Source organism: Artibeus jamaicensis, unplaced genomic scaffold (genome assembly GCF_021234435.1).
Source record: "Artibeus jamaicensis isolate MK-2021 breed Jamaican fruit bat unplaced genomic scaffold, CSHL_Jam_final contig_447, whole genome shotgun sequence".
Lineage (NCBI taxonomy): Eukaryota > Metazoa > Chordata > Mammalia > Chiroptera > Phyllostomidae > Artibeus > Artibeus jamaicensis.
Genome location: NW_026521834.1, coordinates 3312369 through 3336923, shown reverse-complemented (window position 1 = coordinate 3336923; position 24555 = coordinate 3312369). Strand labels below are relative to the sequence as shown.

General features: G+C 54.1%; 1 protein-coding gene across 12 annotated transcripts in view; it reads right to left on the bottom strand.

The window, feature by feature from the left end:
* The window catches only part of KCNN3 (potassium calcium-activated channel subfamily N member 3), a 147728-nt gene that overhangs the window by 107095 nt on the left and 16078 nt on the right, over nucleotides 1–24555 (bottom strand). The window contains exon 1 of one of the 12 annotated variants that reach the window (XM_053666281.1): nucleotides 14168–14212. The exons of 10 other annotated variants lie outside the window; for them this stretch is intronic. Coding sequence is in view for 1 of the 2 variants with exons in the window: in XM_053666280.1 (XP_053522255.1) it covers nucleotides 8756–8773 (18 nt within the window). In the remaining variant the exon portion in view is untranslated. Of the gene's footprint in view, nucleotides 1–8755; nucleotides 8902–14167; nucleotides 14213–24555 lie in introns of those variants that run through there. One more of the 12 variants, XM_053666280.1, reaches the window with a different exon arrangement.

Below are 24555 nucleotides of genomic sequence, written 5' to 3'. Positions count from 1 at the left end.
TCTCCTTTCGGCCTCTTCCTTTTGTTCTAGAACCCGGAGCCTCTGCATAAGAGGCAACTGCCACCAGCTTAGTGGTTCAGGCCGGTGCGCCGCCCGGCCAGTGCCAGCCCGTGGGGAGATGAGCTGTACCCGGAACCAGCAGGAGCACTCACCGCTTTACAGATCTCCTTGCTTCTCTCTCACATATCGATAAAAAATGAACTATCAACTATCAACCATTTTTAATAGCTGGAAAATATGTCAACAAATTCTGACTGGACTAGAAATGTTGTCTATTTGGTAAAATGTTTAATTATCATCTTTTCTTTGCTGCCTGGACTCCAATGAAGCTTGGAATCGATATGGTTCTTGGGTGATGACAGCAACTCAGAGCTGGCTAATTAACTGCCACACACCATGAGCTGGGGTGCCTGCCACACCCACCTGCTCTCCCCACTCACCCACCCGAGGGCCCATGGGATCCACTGGGCTGGAAGGAAGTCCTACGATCAACTGGTCAATCCTTCTGCCCTGCAACTCAGAACTTTTCAACAACAGAGTAATGATCCTTAACACACAGGAATGCTTAGGAATTACGTCCCAACAGATAAGAGTATTTTTTTGCCCCGGGTGGTGTGGTTCCATGGTCTGATTCCCAGTCAAGGCACATGCCTGGGTTGTGGGCCAGGTCTCCAGTAGGGGGCGTATGAGAGGCAACCAATCACACATAGATGTTTCTCTCCCTCCTTTCTCCTTCCTTTCCCCTCTCTCTAAAAGTAAATAAAATATTTTTTAAAATAAGAGTTGTTTTTAAGCCATTTATTCATAAATGCCCCAAAATACTGGGGTGGCTGAGTAAACCTGAGAACAGCCAGCAATGCAACACTGTGTGGTCACTTAACACCATTTCTATGCAGAGTATCTGACAACAGGAGGAAAGGTTCAGGATGTACCGTATTTTTGGACCATAAGACACACCTAGGTTTTAAAGGAGGAAAATAGAAAAAAAATTTTGAAGCAAAAAAAAATGTGGTAAAATATTTAATAACATAAATAATATTTCACCAATGTAAATGTAAGCAGAACTCAACAGCAGCATTAACAACTACTATTCCTCCCAAATTTGGGGGGGGGTGGATCTTATAGTCTAAAAATACAGTAATATCAAGTGAAAAACCCAGCCTCCAAAACTGTACATGGTACATTTCCAATTATGTTTAAATTTGCTACTTTTTAATGTAAAAAACGGAAAATACAGAACCATGCTATGAAGCGGCAGGCAGGACACACCACGCGCACCCCGAGTTCGCACACACCTCCCAGGGGGAGACGGGGGGGGGGCTCAGGAAGCACTGCGTCGACGCCGGGCCCTCTCAAACACTCTGAGCACAATAGGTGCTTAATAAGCACTTCCCGAAACTACTTAGCAATAGTACTTTTACTTTTACCCAACATTTTTTGAGAACTGACTGTGTCCCAGGTCTCAGACTAGGCCTGCACACAATTTAACTCACATTGGTACCCTGCAGATGAGGTAACAATGTCTCCATTTTACTAATAAGGAAACTCAGGATCAGAGAGGTAAAGTAGCTTTTCCAGGATCACACATTAGCCCAGGTTTTAGCTGTATGCCAGATTTGTTTATCCCCTTCCTCCCCTTCCTGCAAGCAAACAAGGCTTCCCCATGCAATGGGGGTGCCTCTCTTTCTAGCGGAGGCTGGCTGCAGCCATGGGGTACCACAGAGTCGGAGAGTGACTGACTCACAGGACACCCACGCCCACATGGTCTCTGTCCAGTTCCGGGCCCTCAGCCCGCCCTCCGCAGGTCTGTGATTCCTCATTGACGACGCCTGCAGTAAAGCGCAGGGCCCGCAGGCAAGGAGGGCATCGCCAGCCTGCTTTCACAGGGGAGGAAACACAGGCCTTGAGAAATTACTTCATTTGCCCAAGGATGTGCCAACAAACGGCAAAGTCAGGACTGAAGAAACTGGGATTTACTCCAGACCTGCCCGCCGGGTCCCCCACCCGCCCCAAGGCCAGGCCTGTGCCTGCGGTGTCTGCAGGGAGACCCCCAGACCGCTCCAGGCCTTCCTCCCCCACGCTCTGCAGTGTGATGGGGTGCGCTCCCAGTTTCTGAGCCAGCCACGTAAACTGCTCTCCTGCCTGCCCTTGGCTTCCAAAGACAGGCCGGAATTGTAATGATCACACCAGATCTTCCCAGAAACACTGAAGTTCTAAGTGTGTTTCCCTGTTTGGAACATTTGAAAGGAACAGAAAACTGTGCTTACAGGCAGAGTCCTGGAGGCACCTGGGCAGAAGTGAAATACCAGCTTCACTGAGGTAAACATGTGCAGGTGCCTTCCCCAGCCAAGCTGCACCCCAACGTGCGTGTGCATGTGCCTGCGCATGTGCCTGCGCAGACATGTGGTCCATTCACGATTTTTGTCACTGGCTGGAACCCCGAGGGGAAGAGATGATACCATCTAAAGTCTGCATTTACTGAATTAAGATCTATGTTCTGTGCTTTCAACTTGGGAAATAATTGATTTAAAAATCTTTTATGTTTAATAAGGTCAACTTTTCCTTCAATTTCATGGAGGCTCCAAAACTGATTGATATTCAGTATCAGCTTAATACTATGACTCCGTCATGGTTGTCCTAATTAGACACTCTTGCTAACTAATGCTATGCAGATTAAAACCAGCCCCTCGTCCAGCGGCAGGTAAGACTGCACTGCTGGTTGCTGCAGTCTGCAGAGGGAGGCTTCCATCCTCGACCCAGGCCCCCGCAGTGGCATCAAGCCCCTGCTTTCCTCCGATCCGTCCCCTGCTTGCACGCTGCCCCTCTCTCAAGATCGCTTCTTCTCATCCACTCTCTGCATCTTTCACCTTCACGCTCATCTCTTAGCTCAGCCTCACCCTCCCAGGTTGAGCTGCCTGATTAAAGTATAATCACATCACCTCCAGGCTCCTACCAGGAGTTAGCCACCAGAACCCTGTTTTGGCCGCTCATGGTCCAGAGTGGAATCACTCTGACCCTCTGCATCCTCTGGAATGTCCAACTTGAGCGCAAGGGAAACAGATCTCCAACACGCCTAGGAAGGGACGAGTTTCAAGAACCCAGAATGCTTCATAGCCAAGAGGGCTCTGGAGCTGGGCCCTGGGCTTGGATCAGAGGGCCCTGCGTGGAAAACACCTGGCTCTGGATAAATCGCTTCACCCTTCTAGGCCTCAGTCCCCCAGTAAAATTCAACTCTTGGAACAAACAGTCCCTGCAGTTCAGCTAAGCTGAACAGCCAGTGGTGCCCAAGCACGCTGGCCATGACACACACCCAGCTCAGAGGGACACTCCAAACCTTCCCTTTCTTTTCCCAAGTGTTTTTGTAGATGACAAAACTGTGAGCATGAACTCACTCACGCCACCCTCTCCTCAGACAGGACGAGGCAGCTCACAAGGAAGATCATTGTTCTCTTTCTCTCTAAATAACTCTAAATAGCATGGGATTTTAAATCAAACCACCAAAACTCGAGTCACATCTTCGCTGCTCACTGACCGTGGGACACTGGACCTGACCCTTAACCTCTCTGGGCCTCTGCCCCTTCCTCTGCGAGGCAGGTCTAACAGGGCCTCCTCTCACCCACCTGGGCGCTGGAGGATGGAACAAGGCACGTGGAGAAACGGATCCTTTTTCTCACACAGAGAAAAACTCGCATTCCGACGCCAGTGCAGATGAGCTCAGTGGGAACTGCTGAACGCACCTCCAGCATCAGCACTTCGGGGTTTTGACAGCTGACAACTGGGCTCCCCACGTTTCAGAGACACCTTTGGCGACCGCAGTGGACCAAACACCCATTCCTGCATCCATTTGCACGTAAACACTTACTGAGAACTTGCTCTGCCCAGGCTCTTTGCTGAGCATTTGCGAAATGCCAGGGATCCCACCCCACCCCAGCCCACCGAGCCTGAATCCCACCAGGCAGAGACAGACGGGAAGCCCAGGTGGACAGAGAAAACCAGCAAGTGGCTCCTGAATGGCCAGCGCATGACCAGAGGAGGTGACCACAGAGAAGCAGCTGAACTTAAGTCTCCATCCTGAGTGTGAGGAGAGGAGTGCAGACGCGCTGGAGGCTGCCACGGAGGGCGCAGACCCACTGCATGCGCTGTGCAGATGAGGGCCACATCTGCTGCTCGGCGCCCATCTGAGCTAAGCGCCAAGTCTGGATGTTCCAAGCCCCCTGTGTGTGGGGGCGGGGGAGAGGGGCAATGCCTTCACCAGGCCCCAGAGGCTGGATGTGGAGCTGAATATCTCTGCGGCCCTTCCTGCCTCTGAGTCACCTTGCAGGGAGCCTCTGCTCTGGCTTGCTTCCCTGCCCCCAGCGCCTGGGGGATGCCTGAGGCATATTCCCCGTGAGGAAAATCCAAGGTGAGATCGCCCACGCTATCCGCTCTGTCCAACACCCGGCTGGGACACTGAACCAGCTGACCAGGATGAGGAGGGGGTGGTCCGCCCTATGTCCATGGAAAGATGGCTTTTTGGAACCCTGTCCTCAGTCCTTGGGCCCTTAGACCCACCATCTAATGTGGCAGTCTGTTCCTGGACTCGATGCCATGCGAGGTAACCTCTGCACCAAGAACCCCACTATTCTGGCCTGGGCCTCGCAACCTTCCGGAACAGACCCCACCTGGTGCCACCCTGTCGGCCGCGCTCTCTGCTGCAGTGACCAGAGCACCTGTCCCTGTCGAGCCGTTTACCCACCGATGTTCGCTGTTCCCCCCTGCCAGGACAGAGGCCGCAGCAGGGCAGGGCTTTAAACTTCATTTGTCTACCTCTATGTCTCTGTGCCTAAGACATTGTCCAGCACATAGTAGGTCAAGAAATATTAGTTGGATATTGAATATTTGAATGAAGGGACCAAATTCTGAGATGTGTCAAGCAGATAGGCACTTGATCCTGAAATTCCAAATGTTTGAAAACCAAAGGGACACGATAAAAATAGCAGCTGATATTCAACATGTGCTTCCACGGGCCAGGCGCTGGTGTGACTGTTTTAGGTCCTCAGAGCAACCCCATCACAGGCCCAGGGAGCTTCAGTCACTTGCCCACTGTCCCCAAGCAAGAAAGAAGTGAAGGGCACATTGGAACCCAGGCAAGTCAGACCCAAAGGTCCTTGCTCTGTCCACGGCACGAGTCTCACGACAGGTGGGACAGTGGCCATCGGAACGTTTCCCTCCCAGGCCCGGCTAACCCCCCACCGTGCCTGCTCCCCAGGAGGCCCCAGCTGCGTTACCGCCAAGCCCCAGATCAGCCTGGGATCCGCATCGCCACTGCAAGTGTAGCCCAGACCAGTGCCCTGAGGGGGGGCAGGCAGCAAGTGCTTGTGGAGGGAAGGAGGCCAACTATCTCGAAATAAAGCTCAGCAAGTCGACCTGGCCTGGGGCACTTCTCTGTGGCCCTCCGATCTGTCACTCCCAGGAGGAGATGGAACCTGATGTGTGAGGGACATCGCGCAGTTAATAACAAGGGCACCCGGGTCTGAGCAGAGGGCGGCCTGCTAACGTTTGGTGGAGCCAGCACAATGACTGGGGCACCAATTAAGAGAAAACGACCCTCCCCAGGCCCCGGCGCTCCCGCCGTGTGATGCCCCAAGGAAGTAAAAAAGGTCAGCTGGGAGATCATGCCACCAAAATATCAAGTCAGACAAGTCACCCCTGTGGCCACAAACATGACTGCAATTAAGGAGATGGGTTCCTTTACAAGGTCTGAGCAGAGGGGAACGGGCACGTCAGAAACCCTCTGCTGCCTGCTTGCTCGTAACGCGTTTTCCTGCCTCACTTACGACACCGGCAAAGAGCCCACGTGATTCAGTCAAATTTTGCATTACACACTTGCCGTGTGCCAGGCACCGTGCTGAGTATGAGAGAAATAATGAAACACAGTGAGGTCTTTCTAAAGGTAGTGCAGTGCTTGCGGCGCTGAACGTAGCCAAGCTGGCCCTCCAAAGGCTCTTCCGGACACAAAATAAGTGCTCGGCAAATGTTGGTTGGATGAGTGAACGCGGAGGGTAAACACAGCCTCGCACTCCTGAGCCCCGTGCGAGGACAGAATGACAGCAGAAGGGGTTGTCTCTCTTCACCATCAGGGAGTCCAAGGGTGGGGTGGAAGCTGGCCAGGCACCAACAGCCCGGGCCACCCCAGAACTGAGGGGCGTTGGCTCCGCCCCCGAGCAATTAAATCAGAATCTCCCCAGGTGAGGCCTGGACACTGACATTTAAAACAACATTTCAGCCCTGCCCTGTGTGACTCCACTGGCTGGGTGTTGCCCCACAAATCGAAAGGTCGCCGGTTTAACTCTCAGTCAGGGCGCACGCCTGCAGTGTGGGTTCAGTATTCAGTCGGGGTGTGTATGAGAGGCAACCAACCCATGTCTCTCACACCAATGTTTCTCTTCCTGTCTTTCTCTCTCCCTTCTCCTCTCTCTAAAAAATAGATAAATACAATCTTTTAAGAATTCTTTAAAAAATAAAAATTAAAAAATATTTCAGTGATCCCAATAGGCAGGCCAGGCATGAGGACCGCTGCTTCAGGAGCACAGCGCAGACACCCAGAGGCTGGGGCTGCCACCACCATCATGGCCTGGACGAGGTACCACCGAACAGGCAGCCACACATGTCAGCGGTGACGCCCCAGAACCTTGGAGGTAAAAGAAAACTAAAAGCCATCTAGTTAAATGACCCATGACTCTCCTCTCTATGATTCCCAGCATGTGTTCGTCCAGTCTCTGCTTGATTACCTCCAGGGACAGAGAACTCCCTTCTTGTTGAAGCAGTCCATCTCTACTTTGGAAGGCTGTTTTTCAAAGATCTGGCTTCAGCTTTCTTAGGTGTTTGGCCCCTACTTAAAGCTAAACAAACCAATGCCTCTGTGGAGCTTCAGTGTGATGTCCTTGGATAGAGAGCTCCTCCCCGACACAAACACCCATAAATACACAGAATGCCAGGCCTGAAGTTACACTTGGACATCAGCTAGTCCCCCACTCTTTGTTATACACAAGGGTACTGAGGCCCAGCATGGCTGGCTATGCCCCTGGCACACAGCAGCCTGTGCTGCAGCAAAGCTTGGAACCCAAATATTGGGGCCTCCAGGACTCCACTCACAGGGTCAGCAGCCCTGCCCACTCTGTCTTCCCTGTTCATGCAAATAAAAGCCTTACATTTACCTGTTTTCCAAAAGCCTACATCCCATGCTGGAAGTCCCCTCCCAGTGCCCCACCTGGCCCTCTAGTTCCTTCTCCAATAAGCAATCTGCTCCGGGCTGCCCTTCCTCCTCTCCTCCTCGTAGAATGAGCGCTCTGGGCCAGCCAGCAGCTCCATTCCTCTGCAGTATCAGAAAGCCCCCGCCGCTCTTCCCAGCTTTGACCAACGCACCCTTGCCACTGCGTCTCATTCCGAAGGCCCGACTCCCACCTGCCTTTCAGGAGAAGCACACGCTGAAGGCCTCTGCCCTAGTCCATTGCCATCCTGGCAGCCGAGACCCCAAGCCACAGGGAGCCAGAGGCCTGTCATCACCATGAGGGGTCCTCCTTACACACAGCCACTGCTTCCCTCGCCAAGACCGCGGCCCCCATAGTTCCTGCAGCTTGCAGAAGCCTCCATTCTCTCCAATGTTCTAGAATGAAACAAGTAAGTATGCTTTCTGGATGGCTTGCTTTGAAGTCATTTTATTTTCTCTTACGGAAACCTATCTGGCCCCCAAACCAATAAAAGAGCAAGAAATCACTTTGCTCTGTAAAATCCTGTGTGTGCTCACTGGGCTTCTGGCTAGAGCTGAACCAGCCCAGTCCGGGGCTTCTCTCTCCCCATCCTGGCCATGATACACACCAGACCCCAGCTTCCCTGTAGGAGCTAGGGCCAACCAGCCGCAGTGGACTGGGTAAATTCACCTTCAGATGGATATAACTTGGAATAAGAGTGCTGACTTGCATTGCCTGACAGGGAAGTGTATGTAGGTTTTAAAGACACAAAGCAAGGCCTGCAGACAACCCCACCACACCTGCATCTCAGCCTCGTCACCCCCTCCAGTTCGACTTCCCTCTTTTCTCCCTGCAGCCCCTGCCTCTGGCTACACAGGAGGCAGCACTGTGGCATCAGCTGTACCTTCCAGCCCCAGAGAATTCCACAGTGGACCTCTTTGCCTGCTGCCCAGGGGCAAACCCATCTTCGCCCCCACACGGGGCAAAACCATCCCCTGAGCCTGGCAGTGTTTGGGTTTAGTGAAAATTTTAAGTTGCCCAGAAATCCCATATGATGAGAAAAACAATTGCCTGGGCGGCCCCACAGACACCTCTGAAGGCTGCTCTGGGCCCCCCCAGATAGAGAACAGCCCTGTCTGTGCTTCCCCTATGGGCAGCCTCCCCTTCCTTCCACTTCCACCCACGTGCTCTTGCCAGTAAATGTGAGGCAGCACAGGCTTCGCTGGGAGGGGTCTTCTAGTCCGACTCCCGCACTCTGCAGGCAAGGAAAGCTGGGGCCAGGGAGACGCTGCCGGCCAGTAGCAGAGAGCGCTACCAGAGAGCGCTAACCCTGCCCTAGGCCATCAGAGGGCCGGGCCAGTGCTTCCCTTGTGTCCCCATTCTGCCTGCTCATCGGGCCCGGACATCGGAAAGGGGCAGGACTCTGTCTGATTGCTCCACCCCTCTTTGCAAATGCTCACTTCAGGTTTGGAGAATGAATATTTCTTGTACAGCTCACTCAAGGGCAAATCAGAAATAATAGTTACCTGCTCTAGGTTCTCCATCTTCTTTTAGCTTAAAAATATAAAAACTGAAACATAAATAAAAGGAAATGGTCTGGAAAAATAACCAGTTGGCACAAAACAACTGGCATTCCAGAGCAGCACAAGAAGTAGAAATACCGTTTTTCAGAAACCCGGCCCAGCCTGAGTTGTTAACTCCTAGCCGCTTGGCACAGGCTGTTCAATTGTTTGCATATGATGGATGGTGTTGACAGAGGTGGTGGAGCCCAAACACGGCTATTAATAGGGTGGACGTGGCACTTTTATAAGCCTCTCCTTTCCTCACTAGCTCCCTGGCACCAAATCGTTGCCAACCTACCTGCCTGTGGCTTTGAGGTGCCGTCAGTTCCAGCAGTGGGGCACCATGCAAGCCATGTCTCCTGCCCGTGTTCAGGCAAGCTCGTCCCAGAGCTCAGAAGAAGGCCAAGGCCCCAGGCCCACGCAGGCTGCCTGCCCACGCAGAGTTTCGGGGCAGTCTCAGGGCCTGGAGGAGCCTCAGACAGTGCCTGCAGTCACTCGTCCACGGCCTGGGGGGTCGGGAATCTCTCAGCTTCTCCGAGTGTTGATTTCATCCATGTCCTTCCTCCGAGAAGCCGAGGCAGTCCCGATCTCAAGGTAGGAGCTTGTCTACCCAGCACCTCGAGTTGGAACTATTTCAGGACACGAGGACGCCAGTGGTTCTCTAAAGGGGACACTTCTGGGAATTCTCTCCGCAGTCTACAAGGATTTACTGAGGACCTGGCCTGTCAGACCCTGAGCCTACCCATTTTCACCTAGGATCTCACTTAACCCCCACAGCAAGGGATTACTGTCGCCATGGGGCAAATGAGGAAACCGAGGCATGGGGCGGTGGCGCATTTGCTGAGATCACATAGCTAGTGCGTGCAGGAGGCTTCTGATTCTAAGCCCAGGATCGGAGGCGACTCAGGCAAGTCCCTGCTGGACCTGCGCCCTGTGCCCCTGGTGGACACGGTCCCTTTGCTGCAGGTTCTCTCCCTCAGAGCTCCCCTTCTTTCCCTGCACACAGAGCTTCCTGAGCCAGGCCTGCATAGGGTCAGCCACCGGGAGGGCCAGGCCAAAGATCACAGCTGGGCGGTCTGGCTCCATCACCATCTTTCACATACATTAGATGAGAAGGAAAATCCTTCCTTCCTTCCAGAGTTATCAGGAGGAGGACCAGATAATGAACGTGGAAATGTTCTACTGCCAAGGGTTCCCATGAACTTAAAACAGCCTCTGCGGAGGGTGGCCATACACTCGGTTTGCCTGCAGGAGTCTACTGATGCTTGTTGTCTGGTGTAGTGGTGGATTTGAGCAGTAATTATTAATGTTATACTCTCAGAAGTATCCCAGTTCAGGCAATAAATCATATGATCACCCTATATACATACCATTTGATGCCATAGAGTGAGAGAATCAAGGCCCGTCCCTGACCTTCTGCCCCCAAGTCTCCCAGCTGCCACACTCACTTTGTACAGGGCGGGGGGGGGGGCTCTGTGCTGCCACAAGCAGACCCTTTGCCAGGTCCCTGCCCCCAGACTCACGGACAGGCAACGTTTTGCTAAATCAAAGCAATTATTAGTAGATACTATTTTTAGCGCGGCAGTGTCACAGTGCCTGGATTAATTACAATTATACTTCCCTTCCTTAAGGTTTATTCCATCAATTACTGACAATCTCAGTCACATGCCTAGCCTGCCTTAACCCTTCGTGGCTTCAATTTCTCAGCACGGAGGAGGCCATAACTGCAGAGAGCACTGGATAGTAGAATATTCCAATAATGAATCCTTGTGTCCCACAGGTCAGCTTGAGGCCTCCCCGTTTATGAAGCATTTTCTCGTGCAGGTTCCTACTGGATCCCTGGGAGATCAGCAGAGCCGCTCCCATTTGGCAGATGAGAAAACTGAGGCTCAACATAGTTAAGCAATTACCCAAGGTCACAGTTAGGAACCCCAATTCTTCTAACATTGCATTGACAAAACACTGCCTTCTTTATAGCTCAGTAAGTGTGAGCTGCCCGGGAGCACCTCGGCTCCAGGGGTGGGACACAGCCCAGCCAGGCCTGGGGGCAGGGCCCGAGGGGAGTAAGGCAGGCCTGCCAGTGCAGCCCGGCACACCAGGGGTACGAGTGTGCCAAGCACGGTCCTGCACTTCAGAATTTCAAGTGGCCTTACTGGCAGAAAGAAAAAGAAAAGAAACTTTAACAAGGCTGTGCCCACATCAGAAAGTATGTCCACAAACGTGGAGACCCAGAACTTTCCTTCTGTGTTCAACTGGGAGAGCAGTGGAAGGCACCTCTTGCTAGTGAGGTGATGGTGAGACCCCCACAGGCCCCGTCTGGGTGTCTCGCTATTGCAGTGGGAAGAGCCAGAGGAAGCGTGTCTCCCACCTGAAGGGCCTTTGTTTGAGCTCCTGCCCCACATCTGCTGGGCCCTGCACTGGTCGCAGGGTGTTCGTTCAAAACAGGTCTCTGAGATCCCCCTGTCCAAAGCCTCATTTTACAGTTGTGGAAATTGAGGCACAAGAAGGAGTAGCCAGTCTATGACCCAGCTTGCCAGGGCAGAGCTGAGAGAGAACAGGGCCTTGCCCTCCACTGGGCCTCGCTAGTTAGCTATGGGCTACAGCACAGACCTGGGGGGCTGTCTGGAGGGTCCCCCTCCCAGGAAACTTGCTACTTCCTTTATTCCATCATTCCTTCTTTCCTCCACCCTCTCTCTCTTTTCATACATATTTCTTCCCCTTACACTGTTTCTACTTCCTTTTTTTCTGGGAACTGGGGTTAGGATTGTCAGCTAAAGCTTCTGGGTCTAAGGGAGCCCCTGGGATCACCCCAGCACCTGGGGGGTCACCCCAGACTCCGGGCTGCTTGGTGGCGGGGGCTCATCCTGTCTGTCCCTGTCCCCACTGTCTCACTCAGGGCCTGGCTCATAGTAGCAGGTACTCAATAAATACCTGATGGATGAGTGAGTGGGTGAATGAATGAATGAAATACCATACCACGTTCTCAAGGAGAGGAGAATCGACCAAAATTACTCCTGTTCAGGTCTGATCACTCAGGTAGTAAACAGCACTTAGAATGAGGGGGGAAATCTCTGAGTCACTTTTAATTTCCTCATTTCACTGACTAAATAGATACTTATTTGTTTAGAATCCATTGTTTGAGTATTTAAATACAACAGCTGTTTTCCTCAAAGACAAGGAAAACAGAAACCGCAGGCCAGCCCTCCTCCCGGTCCCTCAGCCTGGAAGCTCTCTGGGACAGAGCGCCAACGCTGAAAAGGTAGCAGAACAAACCTGCTGGCACCCACTGCCATCTTTGAGGGCTCCTGCAGAGGTGGCTTCCAGGGTCCCCGGGGAGGAAGAGTGAATGCCAGGGGTCCTGGGCCACCACCGCAGATGACGACATACCAAGCTTTTAAAACTGAGGTCAGAGCTAAAGAAAAAGACTGCTCAGGCCAAAGGCACAGACACGTCTCCACACAGATGTCCCTGGCTTCCGGGCAGCGACTCCAAATCAGCCACCTCCTTTCACTTGGGACCACGTAGACAGGGGACTTGGGCCAGGGCAATGAAACATTTCACCGAAGAAACCCAGCTGGGCCAGGGCCACGAGCCGTGGGGAGCCAGGGGAGCTGGGGCCAGGGGAAAGGTATTCCTGCAGGGCTGGAAAAGGCCAGGCAGTCCGGGAACTACAGGGGCCTAGGGGTGCGCATTCTTCCTGGAGGACTCACCCCTCTGCCTCCAGCTGCCACCAGCTGCTGAGTGTGGCGGGACAGCCAGGAGACATGGGTCAGGCAGCCAGAGGTGGGTGGACAAGTGCAGAACAAAGGCGTGGGGCCAAAAAGAGAGGCAGCTGTGGGTGGGAGAATATCAGAGCCGAAACAGGCCTGAGAGTCTTCTCATCTCACAGGCCAGGACACTGAGGCCTAGACTTGGCCAAGGTCACCCAGATGCTAGGGCCAGACTTAGAATCTAGAGCTAGAACTGAGCGCCCTCAACCCCTGCTCCAGTGCCTCCTGCTACCCCGCATCGTTTCCGCCACGGGAAATACAGAGCACGGACTGTGCTGCCCCTTGGCCGGAAGGCTCTCTATGGCTTCTGCGGCCTCTGGGATGAATGTGCACCCTTAAGCAGGATACCTGCATAATCTGACCCTGCCCACCTCTCCAGCCCCCTTCATGCCACACACTCCGGCCACAATGAGTGACATCCGCACGCCTCCAAAATGCATTACACTCTGACACCTCTGGGAAGGAGTGACCTTCCCCTCTGGGCATGACACATTCAAGCCCCAAATGTGCTCGCACTATTCCCACCCCCACCCCACCCCCCATCACCTCCTCTGTGCTTTCTCCACCAGGGACACCTGGTGTGTCTGGAAGACACTCTAACGGCATTAAGTGTCTGTTTACCAGCCTGTGAGCTCTTTGAGGGTGGGAACCAGCTCTTTTCATCTTTAGTTTTTCCCCCACCCCCACACCCAGCATAGTGCAAAAAAGCCATTAATGTTCAAAAAATTAATTATCAAATTAAGAAGTGAATGAGCCCCCGGGCAGCACTGACAGTGCCTGCTTATGTTCCTCGAAGTGCTACTGAGCCTGAGGAAGGGCAAACGGGGCCGGGATGCGCTCGGACCTTTGTTTTCCCTCTCATCTCTCTCCATCCCCGTGTGGGAGCTTGGTGGGTCTCAGCCACCACCACGAGTCATGTGAGGTGCATCTCTGCTGGGAAAACAGCAGCTGAGACCCGGGGGACGTGACTACCTCCTCTGGTGGACCTGAACGCAGCTCACTGAGTGTTGATGGCAAAGCAACCGGGCTGGTAAATGAGCTCACTTACCCGTGAAGTGAGCTTGTCGACGTGTGGCCACTGCCACCCAGTAAATCCCAGTTAATAGGCTCCGGGAAACAGGCACCAGCCCGTCACTGCCCCTCGTCCCCAGGGCCTACTACCCTGGACGCTGAGTGGCGAGTTGCCGGAAGACCCCTCGGGGACTCTGAGTCACGTGATTTTACAGCCCACTTGCCTTCCAAATTCTGTTTTTCCTACACAAAGTATGAACGGGCCATTACACCTGGTTGATATCCCCTGCATACCACCAGGGAGGGAAGGTGCCTATTGCAGCAAGTCTTCAGAGGGGACGTGACCTGGTTGGGGCGAAGGTGGTAACCAAGGGCTGGCCCGAACACAAAGAACACTCCACAGGGAGGGCCCTGGACGCAGGCCTCAGTGTGGCCGGGGACTCCCTGTCTCTGCCAACAGAGCATCGGGGCCTGGCCAAAGCAGCCCCAGCCACCCCCAAGGGCATTCCGGTGGCTCTGGCCACTAGTGGGAGTGTTTTGAAGGATGAAGTGCAGAGACAAACACAGACAGGACAAGGTGCCAGAAGCCACATACCAGAGCTGCCTCTCCAAGCTTCAAGTGGCTCTCAGAAGGCACCCGGGCCACCGGTTCCTGCAGGAGCAGGGAAGCAGGGAATCCTCCAGGGTGGGGTGGTCACAGGGCTGGGGAAGGGCAGATGGGGAGACAGGGATTTCAAAAACTCAGCCTGAGAACTGAGCAGGAAAGGCGTTGAAAATTGTGCTTCTCAGTTTGGTTTGTCTACTTGTCTCTTGCAATTTATCTAGTATTTCCTGAAAGGTCACTGGGTGGTGATTTCAATATTGTAAAATTTGTAGAGATGCTCTAAAAGAAATGTACAAATTTCACAGGTTTACGCTGGCTTAAAGATAATATATTTTATTTAAAGCATCTATTCTGAGTGTACTTTGGAGAGGATTTGGCAACTGATTGATTAGAGATCCAAAAGGCCTTGTGCTATTAAAAGATTCATTGTGTTTGGGGCTGGTAAAAGAAGCAGAAATCAAAGGCATTTGTGAAGGTGTGGTCTGGGAATGGAGGAAAAAGCAGCACGTGAGACCACAAAATGCTGGTCGCCTTCCATTTCCCCAAAGCTGGCAGCTGGGTAAGAAAGATGCTGATGGAAGGCAGAAGGCTTCCCACCTCCTGAAGTCTCGCAGGGCCCCTCTCGCCTCCCTCTCACTGCTCCTCATTAGTGAAAGTCAATCTTCGCCATTCCAAGGAAAATGAATGGGGAGCGACCACCGAGGGGAAAGAGCTGTGTGTGGATAATCGGACTCTGCGAGCACACGCCTGTCCCCTCCGTGCAGTCAGTCGGTCTCCCCAAAAGGCAGAGTCATTTCCTTCCTGTCAGCCCAGTGAGGCAGAGCTTCCTGTGGGGACAGCCAAGGGACCCGAGGACATGTGTCTCCCCTCACAGCCTCCACCTCAGGTTGCTTCCACTTGTGCCAAAGAAGCAGCCCCTCCCTACTCTGTGCCACCAGCACCCTCCTCCCTTGAGCCCCCCCCAAATCAGACCACCAAATCCAGGCTGGGCGCAGCACGGGCCAGCATCACAGGCCTCTGACTCCCCAAGGCCTTTGTAGAGACCAGCCCTTCGGTCCCCAAAGCCACCAAGAGGAGACTCAGGAGGTCTGATCATGGGCTCCCCTCTTGGGAACCCTATCTAATCGTGAGTTTCTGGGGCCTCTCGGGGAGACTGAGGCTGTCCTGGGGCTGCAAAGGCACTGGGAGGGTCGGGAAGAGGCTTTTCTATAAAGATGGGCACTGACTGCCACTTTGGGGGTCCGACCATGGAGTAATGGGAATGCCCCCACTCCCACCCACCCCTCCAGTAAGTGGGGGGGAGGCAGGGAGGCGGATAAAATGCCATCGCCGAAGGACTTCCTCCAAGATGGAGGCATAGGTGGATGTGCCGTGCCTTCTCACACAACCAAGTTTAGAGACAACTAAATATTAGCAACAGAAAACATAGCCAGAACACGGAAAATTGAACTTTTCGGAAGTCCGTTAACAACAAATTCTTCAGCCTGACCGGTAAGGGGCGAAACCAGCGGCTGGTGAAGCGGGGTTGCACAGGAGGTCTCGGTCAGACGGACTCAGGCGCGGAATCCAGGTGCAGGGTTGGACCTAGTGAGCCACCGAGCGAGCCGCCAGGCGAGCAACTGCGGGGGAGACAGCGGGGGAGCGGTGCTGCATGTTGACTGTGGTCGCGCATTTGTGCGCGGATGGACAGGCGAGGGAGTGGGCGGTTGGACCGGGGCTCGGCGGGTCCCCACGGCAAGCGGCAGTGGAGGGCGCCACCATTTCCCTGCTCTGACCCCACCTCCACATACAGCCTCATAACCCAGCGACTCTGAGTGGCCCGGCCCAGGGGAACCACCTAAGGCGCTGCTCCTCACCCAGCTGTGAGAGACAGCAGAGGGGGCCGCCATTTCACCGCTCTGACCACGCCCCCACATACAGCGTCACAACCCAGCGACCTGGGAGTCCAAGGCACCGCTTCTCACACTTAAAGGGCCAGAACAGACCAAAAATGTCGCAAGATCTCAAAGCCCCAGAGCCCATAGATCTAAGCGATGAAGAAATAGCAAAACTCTCAGACGCACAGTTTAAAACACTGGTCATCAGGATCCTCACAGAACTGGTTGATTATACCGACAAATTAGACAAATATATGAAGGCGAAACTAATTGAAATGAATGGAATTGCACAGGACACCAATAGCAATGAAAAGGAAACTGGGACTCAAATCAATGGAGTGGACCAGAAGAAAGCAAATAATGGCCAAACAGAAAAGAGTCAAGAAGCAAGAATTCAAAGAAATGAGGAGAGTCTTAGGAACCTCCAGGACATCTTTAAACACTCCAACATCAGAATTAGAGGGGTACCAGAAGGGGGGAAGGAACAGCCACCAGTGGAAAACTTATTTGAACAAATAATAAAGGAGAATTTCCCCAATCTGGCAAAGGAAATAGATTTCCAAGAAATCCAGGAAGCTCAGAGAGTCCCAAAGAAGTTGGACCCAAGAAGGAACACACCAAGGCACATCATCATTACATTAGCCAAAATTAAAATGAAGGAGAGAATCCTAGAAGCAGCAAGAGCTAAGGGGACAGTCACCTACAAAGGAGTCCCCATCAGACTGTCAGCTGATTTCTCAAAAGAGACCTTACAGGCAAGAAGGGGCTGGAAAGAGGTATTCCAAGTCATGAAATCCAAAGACCTACAACCAAGATTGCTCTATCCAGCAAAACTTTCATTTAGAATGGAAGGACAGATAAGGTGCTTCTCAGATAAGATCAAATTCAAGGAGTTCATCATCACCAAGCCCTTATTATATGAAATGTTAAAGGGACTTATCTAAGAAAAAGAAGTTAAAGAAACATGAACAGTGAAAGGACAACAAACTCACAGTTATTAACAACCACACCTAAAACAAAAGCAAACTAAAAGGACAGCTAGATCAGGAGTGGAAACATAGAAATGAGGATCTCAAGGAGGGTTAGCAACAGGGAAGTGGGAGGAGGAGAAGGGGGGAGAAGGTACAGAAAATAAGTAGCATAGACAGTAGATAGAAAATAGATGGGGGGGGCAAGAATAGCATGGGAAATATAGAATCTAAAGGAATTGAGACACATGGTCATAAACTAAAGGAGGGTAATGGTGGGGATGGGGGGGTAGGGTGGAGGGGAATGAAGGGGGGAATAGAACAACTGTAACAGCATAATCAATAAAAAAAATTAAAAAATAATAATAAAAGCAAATAATTTTTAAAAAATGCCATCGCCTCCATGCACCGAGTTCTCCCACGTGTCTGCATCACCCCTGCAAGGCCCCTTTGACCTTGCGCCAGTGGGTCCTGCCTTTGCTTCCTATTAGTATCACCTGGGGAGTTGTTAAAACTCCCGATACCCAAGTTGCCTCCCACACCAGTGAGGTAGAAGGTCAGAAGCTGGCAACTAGTCATCAGCATTTTTTAAAAAGATCCCAGGTCTTTCTAAAATGTAGCAAAGTTTGAGAACCACTGAAGTAGGTATTATTACTACCCCCATTTTATTGATGAGGAAATTGGCACTCAGAGAGGTTAAGTCACTTGCTTAAAGTCACAAAGCTTAGAAGCAATAGAGGCAGGATTTCAGTTCACGCCTCTGTGGCTCTAACATGGAGCCCCCCCTCTCCAAACGTCCTGCACAAAGACCGTCTGCCATGCGCTGCTCTCCCGCTCTGCCCGGCTCCTCAGTGGAGCAGCCTGACTGTGGCCAAGAACGAGGACTCTGGGACAGGGCTGGAGACCAGGGGCTGGGCGTGTGGGAAGGACCTGGAGGTTCTGCTCCTCCCTCACCTGACATTTCCATCTCACTTGTCTCCAGAAAGAAGCCTGGGCCTAAGATATCCTGCCAGGTTGGCCAGGTGTGAGGAAAACACAGCAGGAGGGTGCCTGTGATGAGAACCTAAGAGACATCAGTGGGGTCAGGCGAGGGGTTCTCTCCTCCCGCTGACATTTCACCCTCACTTCCCATAGGCCAGACAGTACTGAACGAAGTCCATTGTCTCGGTGAGATGGACATTTAGAGAAATAATGGCCCGGGGGACCTCTCAGGGGAAGCTGCCTAAACACGAGGGGCAGCTGGGAGGTTTAATGAAGCCAGCTCCACATGAGAGGTGCTGACGCAGGTGCCGGGGGAAGCGAGCAGGTGAGAGTAGGGGCAAGTCACTGCCTTTCTCAGAACCTCTGATCCCTCCCCTTCCAGCTCTGTCCTCCACAATGCAAAGAATTCCCAGGGCTGCTCCGTTGGTGGCCCCATTCCCGGGTCTGGAAAGGTGTGGGTGTGGGAACAGCTGTGGTCTCACCTCAGGCATCAGAGTCCACACGCAGTTCAGGCACCCAGAGACCCTTTCTCTCAGGGCTGCCTGGCTGGGCCAGGGTGGCCAGTGCACCGGCTGGACATATGGGCTGGGGAGAGTTGCCCCTGGGGCAGCACCACACACCTGCCCTGCCTGCCTGTCCCTCCCAAGATCCCCTGAGCAGGGCTGGAGCTAAATTCCACTGCACCCCATCCCAACCCCCACGGTGAGTGGGGCAAGAGCAGCTGAGAGCAGCAGCAGGAATTACCCTGCTCACCCGAAGCCCCCACCCACTGACCTGCAGCTACACTGGCCTTTTGCCCATGGTGCCAGTCAGAACCTGGCTGCCCTTCTGTGCGTTACTGAGGGGCCACCCCCTCTGTGAACTGTCCCTGGCCCTCCCTGAATAAGTAAATGCTCCGTGCTACTTCTGATCCCGGTTCAAACTCTCCTTGCGGGCGTCGCACTCACCATACCCCCATCTGCTCACTCCTCTGACCGCGAGACACTCAAGGGAAGGGGCTGATCATAGTGAACAGAGGCAGCCACGCATGGGGGGCGGGAAAATGGGCTCTGGAGCTGGAAGACCTGGCTTGTGCCCTGCTTTGCGACCAAGCGTCAATTTACTCATCTATAAAAGAGAGAAATAGTGACTTCATAAAGTTGTTGTAAACATTGAGGTGACTCATTTAAACAAGCGGCACAGCACAGGGCCTGAGCCAGGGGTAGGACCTCAGTAAATGGGGCACTGAGGGATTTTTTTTATCCCCATGGTCCCAGCACCTAGAATGAGCTGCGGCCCACAGAGCTAAGCACTTAGAAAGTACATCCAATTGAGTTGAACCCTGGCCTGTGTGCGGCCTTGACAGTCTGCTCAGCCTTTGCAGAAGCTAGACTTCCCTCTCCACGCTCCACCGGGGCTGGTCCCTGCATCTGCCATGCAGAGTGCGCTCCTCCCCAGAACAAGAGCTTTCTGGGGAAGCCGGCTGCTGTGCCACCACACACGCCGGGGACCAGCCACCTCCACGGCTGAACCCCTCCAGTCAGAGCCACACCTGCCCAGGCTTCCAAGCAACACCCACTGGGTCAGGCCTCAGTTGCCCTCTTCAAATTCAGTCCTAAGGTTAGCGAGGGCCCAGGGAGACAGGGAGGGACAGGCAAAGGTGGAGCCCACTTTACAGCCTGAGAGACAGCAGCAAGGCCAGGTAAGGAGCTTCCTCCTCCCCACCATCTTTGCTCCCTCCTTCCCTCAAGCCAGAGAAAAAGGCACTTGGCAATAGTTACAACTCCAGACGGTACTTAACGAAGTCCACCATCTCAGTGAGACAGACGTTTGTAAAAATAATGACCCAGGGGACTTCTCAGGAGAGGCTGCCTGTACACGGAGGCGCGGCTGAGAGATTTAATGAAGCCAGTTCCACATGAGAGGTGAGCACAGGGTGGCGAGCCCCTGCCTCGGTGACAGCCCCTGTCGGGGCGGGGGTGGGGGGGACACGGACAGAAGCCAGGTGGCAGAGGGACAGACACGGGGCGAGCAGGGAAAGCTGAGGGGTGGGCCACCTTCAAGACCAGGAAGGGTGAGGAAGGAGAAGAGAATGGTGTCCCCCATTATGCAGATCTGGGCAGGCACCCTCACCCCCACTCTTTCCCCTCCCCAACCCTTGCTCCAGCCCCTTCATTATGCAAATCAAGTGACTATACAGATTTCCATAATTTATGCATTATTAGCATGTGCTCTTGTCAGGCTTTCCGACTTTATAAAGTAATTTTACTATCTTTAATAGAGAATAAGAGTCAATGGGAGAGGTCTTCTGTCCTTTTCTCATTAAACACAAAACTGGTCTCTGTGTCTTAAGCTGGGGAGAGGGTCTGAGAGAAACAAAGTGACTCCCCGCTGGCCACGCTGGCCAAGTGCCTCCAAGGGGCCCGGGCGCCAGGCCCTGCACGGCGCCGCACCGTGCCTGTGCGCACAGACTGCGGGTGGTATGGTCCTCGGTGAGGCAGAGGAAGTAGGGACTGCAGACGTCATTTTTAGGTCATTTGGGTTCCTGAGTGATTCAGTAACAAAGAACCCCACTCTGCACCTGCGTCACTTTCCAGACTCACGAAGGGCCTTCACTCCACTCTCAGGCCCCACCTAAGCCTGTCAGGTTGGAAAAGCAACACTTTTACCCCCATTTTAGAGCAGGAAGCCAGGTCCCAGAGAGGTAGAGGCTACTCACGCGAGATCAAACACAGGCTCTCCTAATTCTTTTCACTGCACCAAGGATGGCAAACGCCTAGCCACTCTACCATCCTTCCTTGCCCAGAATAGACACCACAAGTCAATCACAGCACTCTTCCCACCAAGCTCAGATTGTGCCTCAGAATCCTTCTCAACACAACCCTTCCAGAAGCTCATACCAATTGTTCAGAACTGACATCCAGATAAAACCTGTTTGCTGTTCCTGTGCTGCACCCTGCCAGCTCTGCACAGCCAGCCAGCACTGTGACGATGCCACGGGTTTCTGGGAAGTGCCGAAGGGCTAAGCGCAGCCGGCTGCTCAGCCCTGGAGCAGCCCACTCTCTGGCTCTGAGTAGCTCCAAACAGAACCAGGCGCACCTGCTTCTGGGAGCAGATCCGGAGGAGTGCCCCAATTCCCCCAAGTCCCAAAGGTTTCTGCTCTCCCCACAGTCGGGGCCCTGCCACTGAGGCCCATCCTCACTAAACCCCATCTGCTCCAGAAATAGCAGGCGCCCAGGTGGCTGACTCCAGAACAGATCCAGGCTCGCTGCTCCCTGGCAAGGAACACTCCAAGGGGTTCAAGCAGAAAAGGGGCCAAACACCACCGGACCCCCATTCCACACGGTCCCAGGGCCCAGTGCCCCAGCCAGTCCCAGGGACACACTCTCCTCCCCTGCACCCACTCAGCCTCTCCAGCTGAGAGAGGTTCCCCCACAACCCGTCCACATGGGCCCGTCCCGCAGCCCTGCAAGGAAACCTCTTTAAATAACGGTAATAAACCCCAAGGTGGGCTTGCTCCCCACGCACATCCTGGTCACCAGGGTGGAGCGTTGTCTGCCGCTGCAGACCTCCTGCTTCCCCAAGCCCCACCAGCTCTGGAGCCCCAGGGCAGCCTGGCTCCTTTTCCCCAGGTTGGGGGAACAGGGTGGCACAGCGCCCACACCAGCTGGCACCAGCACCCCAGGCAGGGGGCTTTCATTCTGGAAGCCACAGGGCTCAGCACTGGCCTCCTGCCAAGCCCAAGGAAATAGAATGCACCCTCTTCCTGCCCGTGTCCAGAGGGCCTGGGCAGTGCCCCCAGCCTGAGCTCCCAGCCCTCACCCGCACTGCCCGCAGCAGCTCACCACCACTCTGTCCACCCTCACTGCCTGGGGGGGCTCCGGGGCTCCAAACTCACACTCCGACTGCAGCTATAAATGGCTCACTCTCCATGTCATCTCTCGTCCTCGGCAGGGCCCAGTGAGTTTCCCTCTTGGGCCCCTTTCTGGACGACCAGGAGGCAGGGCGACACCAAGGGCAGGGAATGGCGCATCTGTCCCCAGAGGAGGAGGGTTCCATCACTGGCAGTATTTCTAAGAGGCAGCAAACAGTGATAAGAAAAAGCAGACCACCCTGGCTGGTGTAGCTCAGTGGATTGAGTGCGGGTCTGTGAACCAAAGGATAGCGGTTCGATTCCCAATCAGGGCACATGCCTGGGTTACAGGCCAGGTCCCAGCAGGGGACGCATGAGAGGCAACCATACACTGATATCTCTTTCCCTCTCTCCTTCCCTTCCCCTCTAAAGCTAAGTAAATAAAATCTTAAAAAAGAAAAGAAAAAGCAGACCAACTGTTAGTCAGTTTTACTTTTTTTTTCACTCTCCATACAGTGTGCCCCTCACTGTCCACGCAGGGGCGGCCCACCCCCTGCCTGAGGTGCGCCCATCTGGAGGCAGCCGCAGCCATTTCCAAAGAGATGGGTTCCATCCCCGGAGAAGAGAGGGCAAAGGGATGCAGAACGGGCAGCCAGGGCAGAGGGGAAGTGTGGCCTTAGCAGCACCGGCTCCCCGCACGCACCCGACTCCCCACAGCTGGGAAGTGCGGGCGTTCCAGCCGCCCTGGGGCGGCCCCGCCCTAACTGCCGACCGTACTTGCTGAAGGAGGGGTGCACGTGTGTTAAGTGCCGGCGTGGCCCGGATGCTGTTCGGCCCCAACACCATGTTGTGAGAGCCCACACGTCTGAGGGGGAAGAGGCCAAGCCCACGTGAAGGCCAAGTCCCAGATCTGGGACCCTTTTCCCTCTGGAGCCCCAGCAGGGCCGGCCAGAGCCCAGGGCAGAGGCTGTCCAGGCTCCGGACTGAGGCACTGCGGACTGAGGCTGGGTCGGCCACAAGAACCGACTCCTGGGCACCGCCCTGGGGTCACTGGCAGTGAGGCCAGTGTTTTGAAAAGCTCATTTCCAGTTGGCTAGGAAGGGTTGTTCACAGGAGCCGCGTGCCCAGACATGCCTCAGACATGCTCCTGGGGCTCCTCGGGCCCCTCAGAGCTAGGCCAGAGCTCACCACCTCACGAGTCCCCGGGTCTCCACCTCCTTCAAAGACAACACAGTCCTGTCTCTCCCCACCTGGCAGGGCCAGTCTGTGCCATGTCTTGTTCATTAAATGTAGTGGCTGTTTGTTGAACTAAGAACATCGCACTGTGTTCTTATTTCATCCTCTCTCACAACGACCTCGTGGCTCAGCATCATCACCCCCACTTTACACACACAGACACTGAGGCCCGGGGACCAGGCGGCCTGCCCGACCACACAGCCTGTCGCCACCGGAGCGAGGATGTGAGCCCAAGCATAGCTGGCTCCGACCCTCGGCTGCCATTCCTCCTATATCTTTGAAAATGAGCAGGAAGAGGGTATATTCCATCTCCCTCAGGCCTGGCAGAAGGCCAGAACCGAGCCCTGTGGGTTCCAGAAGGAAAGCCCCCCGGCCAGGGTGGCTGGCGTGGGCGCTGTGCCCCCCTCCCCCTGGGACTGGCAGGCTGGCCAGTGCTCGGAGCTTCCCACCCTCCCAGCAAGGGCGTGTTTGTTTGTTTGTTATTGTCGGTTGGTTGGTTTTTAGCTGCGCGGTGAGAGGATCAGGCCGCAGCTCTCTCCCCACCGTCTCGCACAACCTAGTTATCCGGGTGGGGGGGGCATGAGGCCCAGCACACCACCTGCTCCCACACCTCCCCTGGTTCGAGCCTTCACGTCTTCTCTAGAGCGACTGCAATAACCTTCCAACCGGCCTCCCTACTTGGAGCTTCCTCCTGTGGTCACCCGTCTTCTGCAGGGTCCGCGACCGTCTCCAGCCGCTTCTTCCCAACACTTCCAGGAAAACTTAGCTCCTTTGCCCCTCCTGAGAACACTTGGCACTCTCCAACTTTGGGCATCTGCCCAGACTGTGCCTTCAGCTTGGAATCCTCCTTCCCTCTCGCCTCGTGAAACCCCACCTTCCTTCAAGGCCCAGCCCAGTTCCTCTCAGAAGACTCTAGACATGAAAGGTCACAGACGTGCCCTTAGTGTGGCCCTGTACCACGTCAACACACTTGTCACAGTCCACCTCTCCACAGAGCACTGGCAGGCAGGCCACCCCCTCAACATGCACTGTCCATCTCTGTGTCCCCCGACATTTCCGAGGCCAGTGCCCAGCACAGAACGGTGTCAGTGAAGGCCTGCCCGCGGCGTGTCCTTGGAACCTCAGTGCATGGGTGCAGATCCTTCCCCTCCAGCAAGTCCCATCTTTTCCCGTCTAGTCTTGAGCTCAGAAGAAATATTTACTTCCTGCGGCGGTCGCTGAGGAGCCCTGGCCCACTCGCCCTGAAAGGGTGCTAGCAATGCCCGGGCTGGCACGCTCAGCCATCCCTCCCCTGCCAGGGAATCTGCCACTCTCCTGGCTTTGTCTCCCACTCACACGGCACAGAAATAATAGCCCTGCATTTTCCTGCATATTCCATCTTCCCCAAATGGAGACTTATCTCCACTTGATCAAGGAAACACAAAACCAGAAGCAGGATGGAGCAGACCTGGGAACAGCCACAGTCCCAGGCGAGCAGAGGACCCC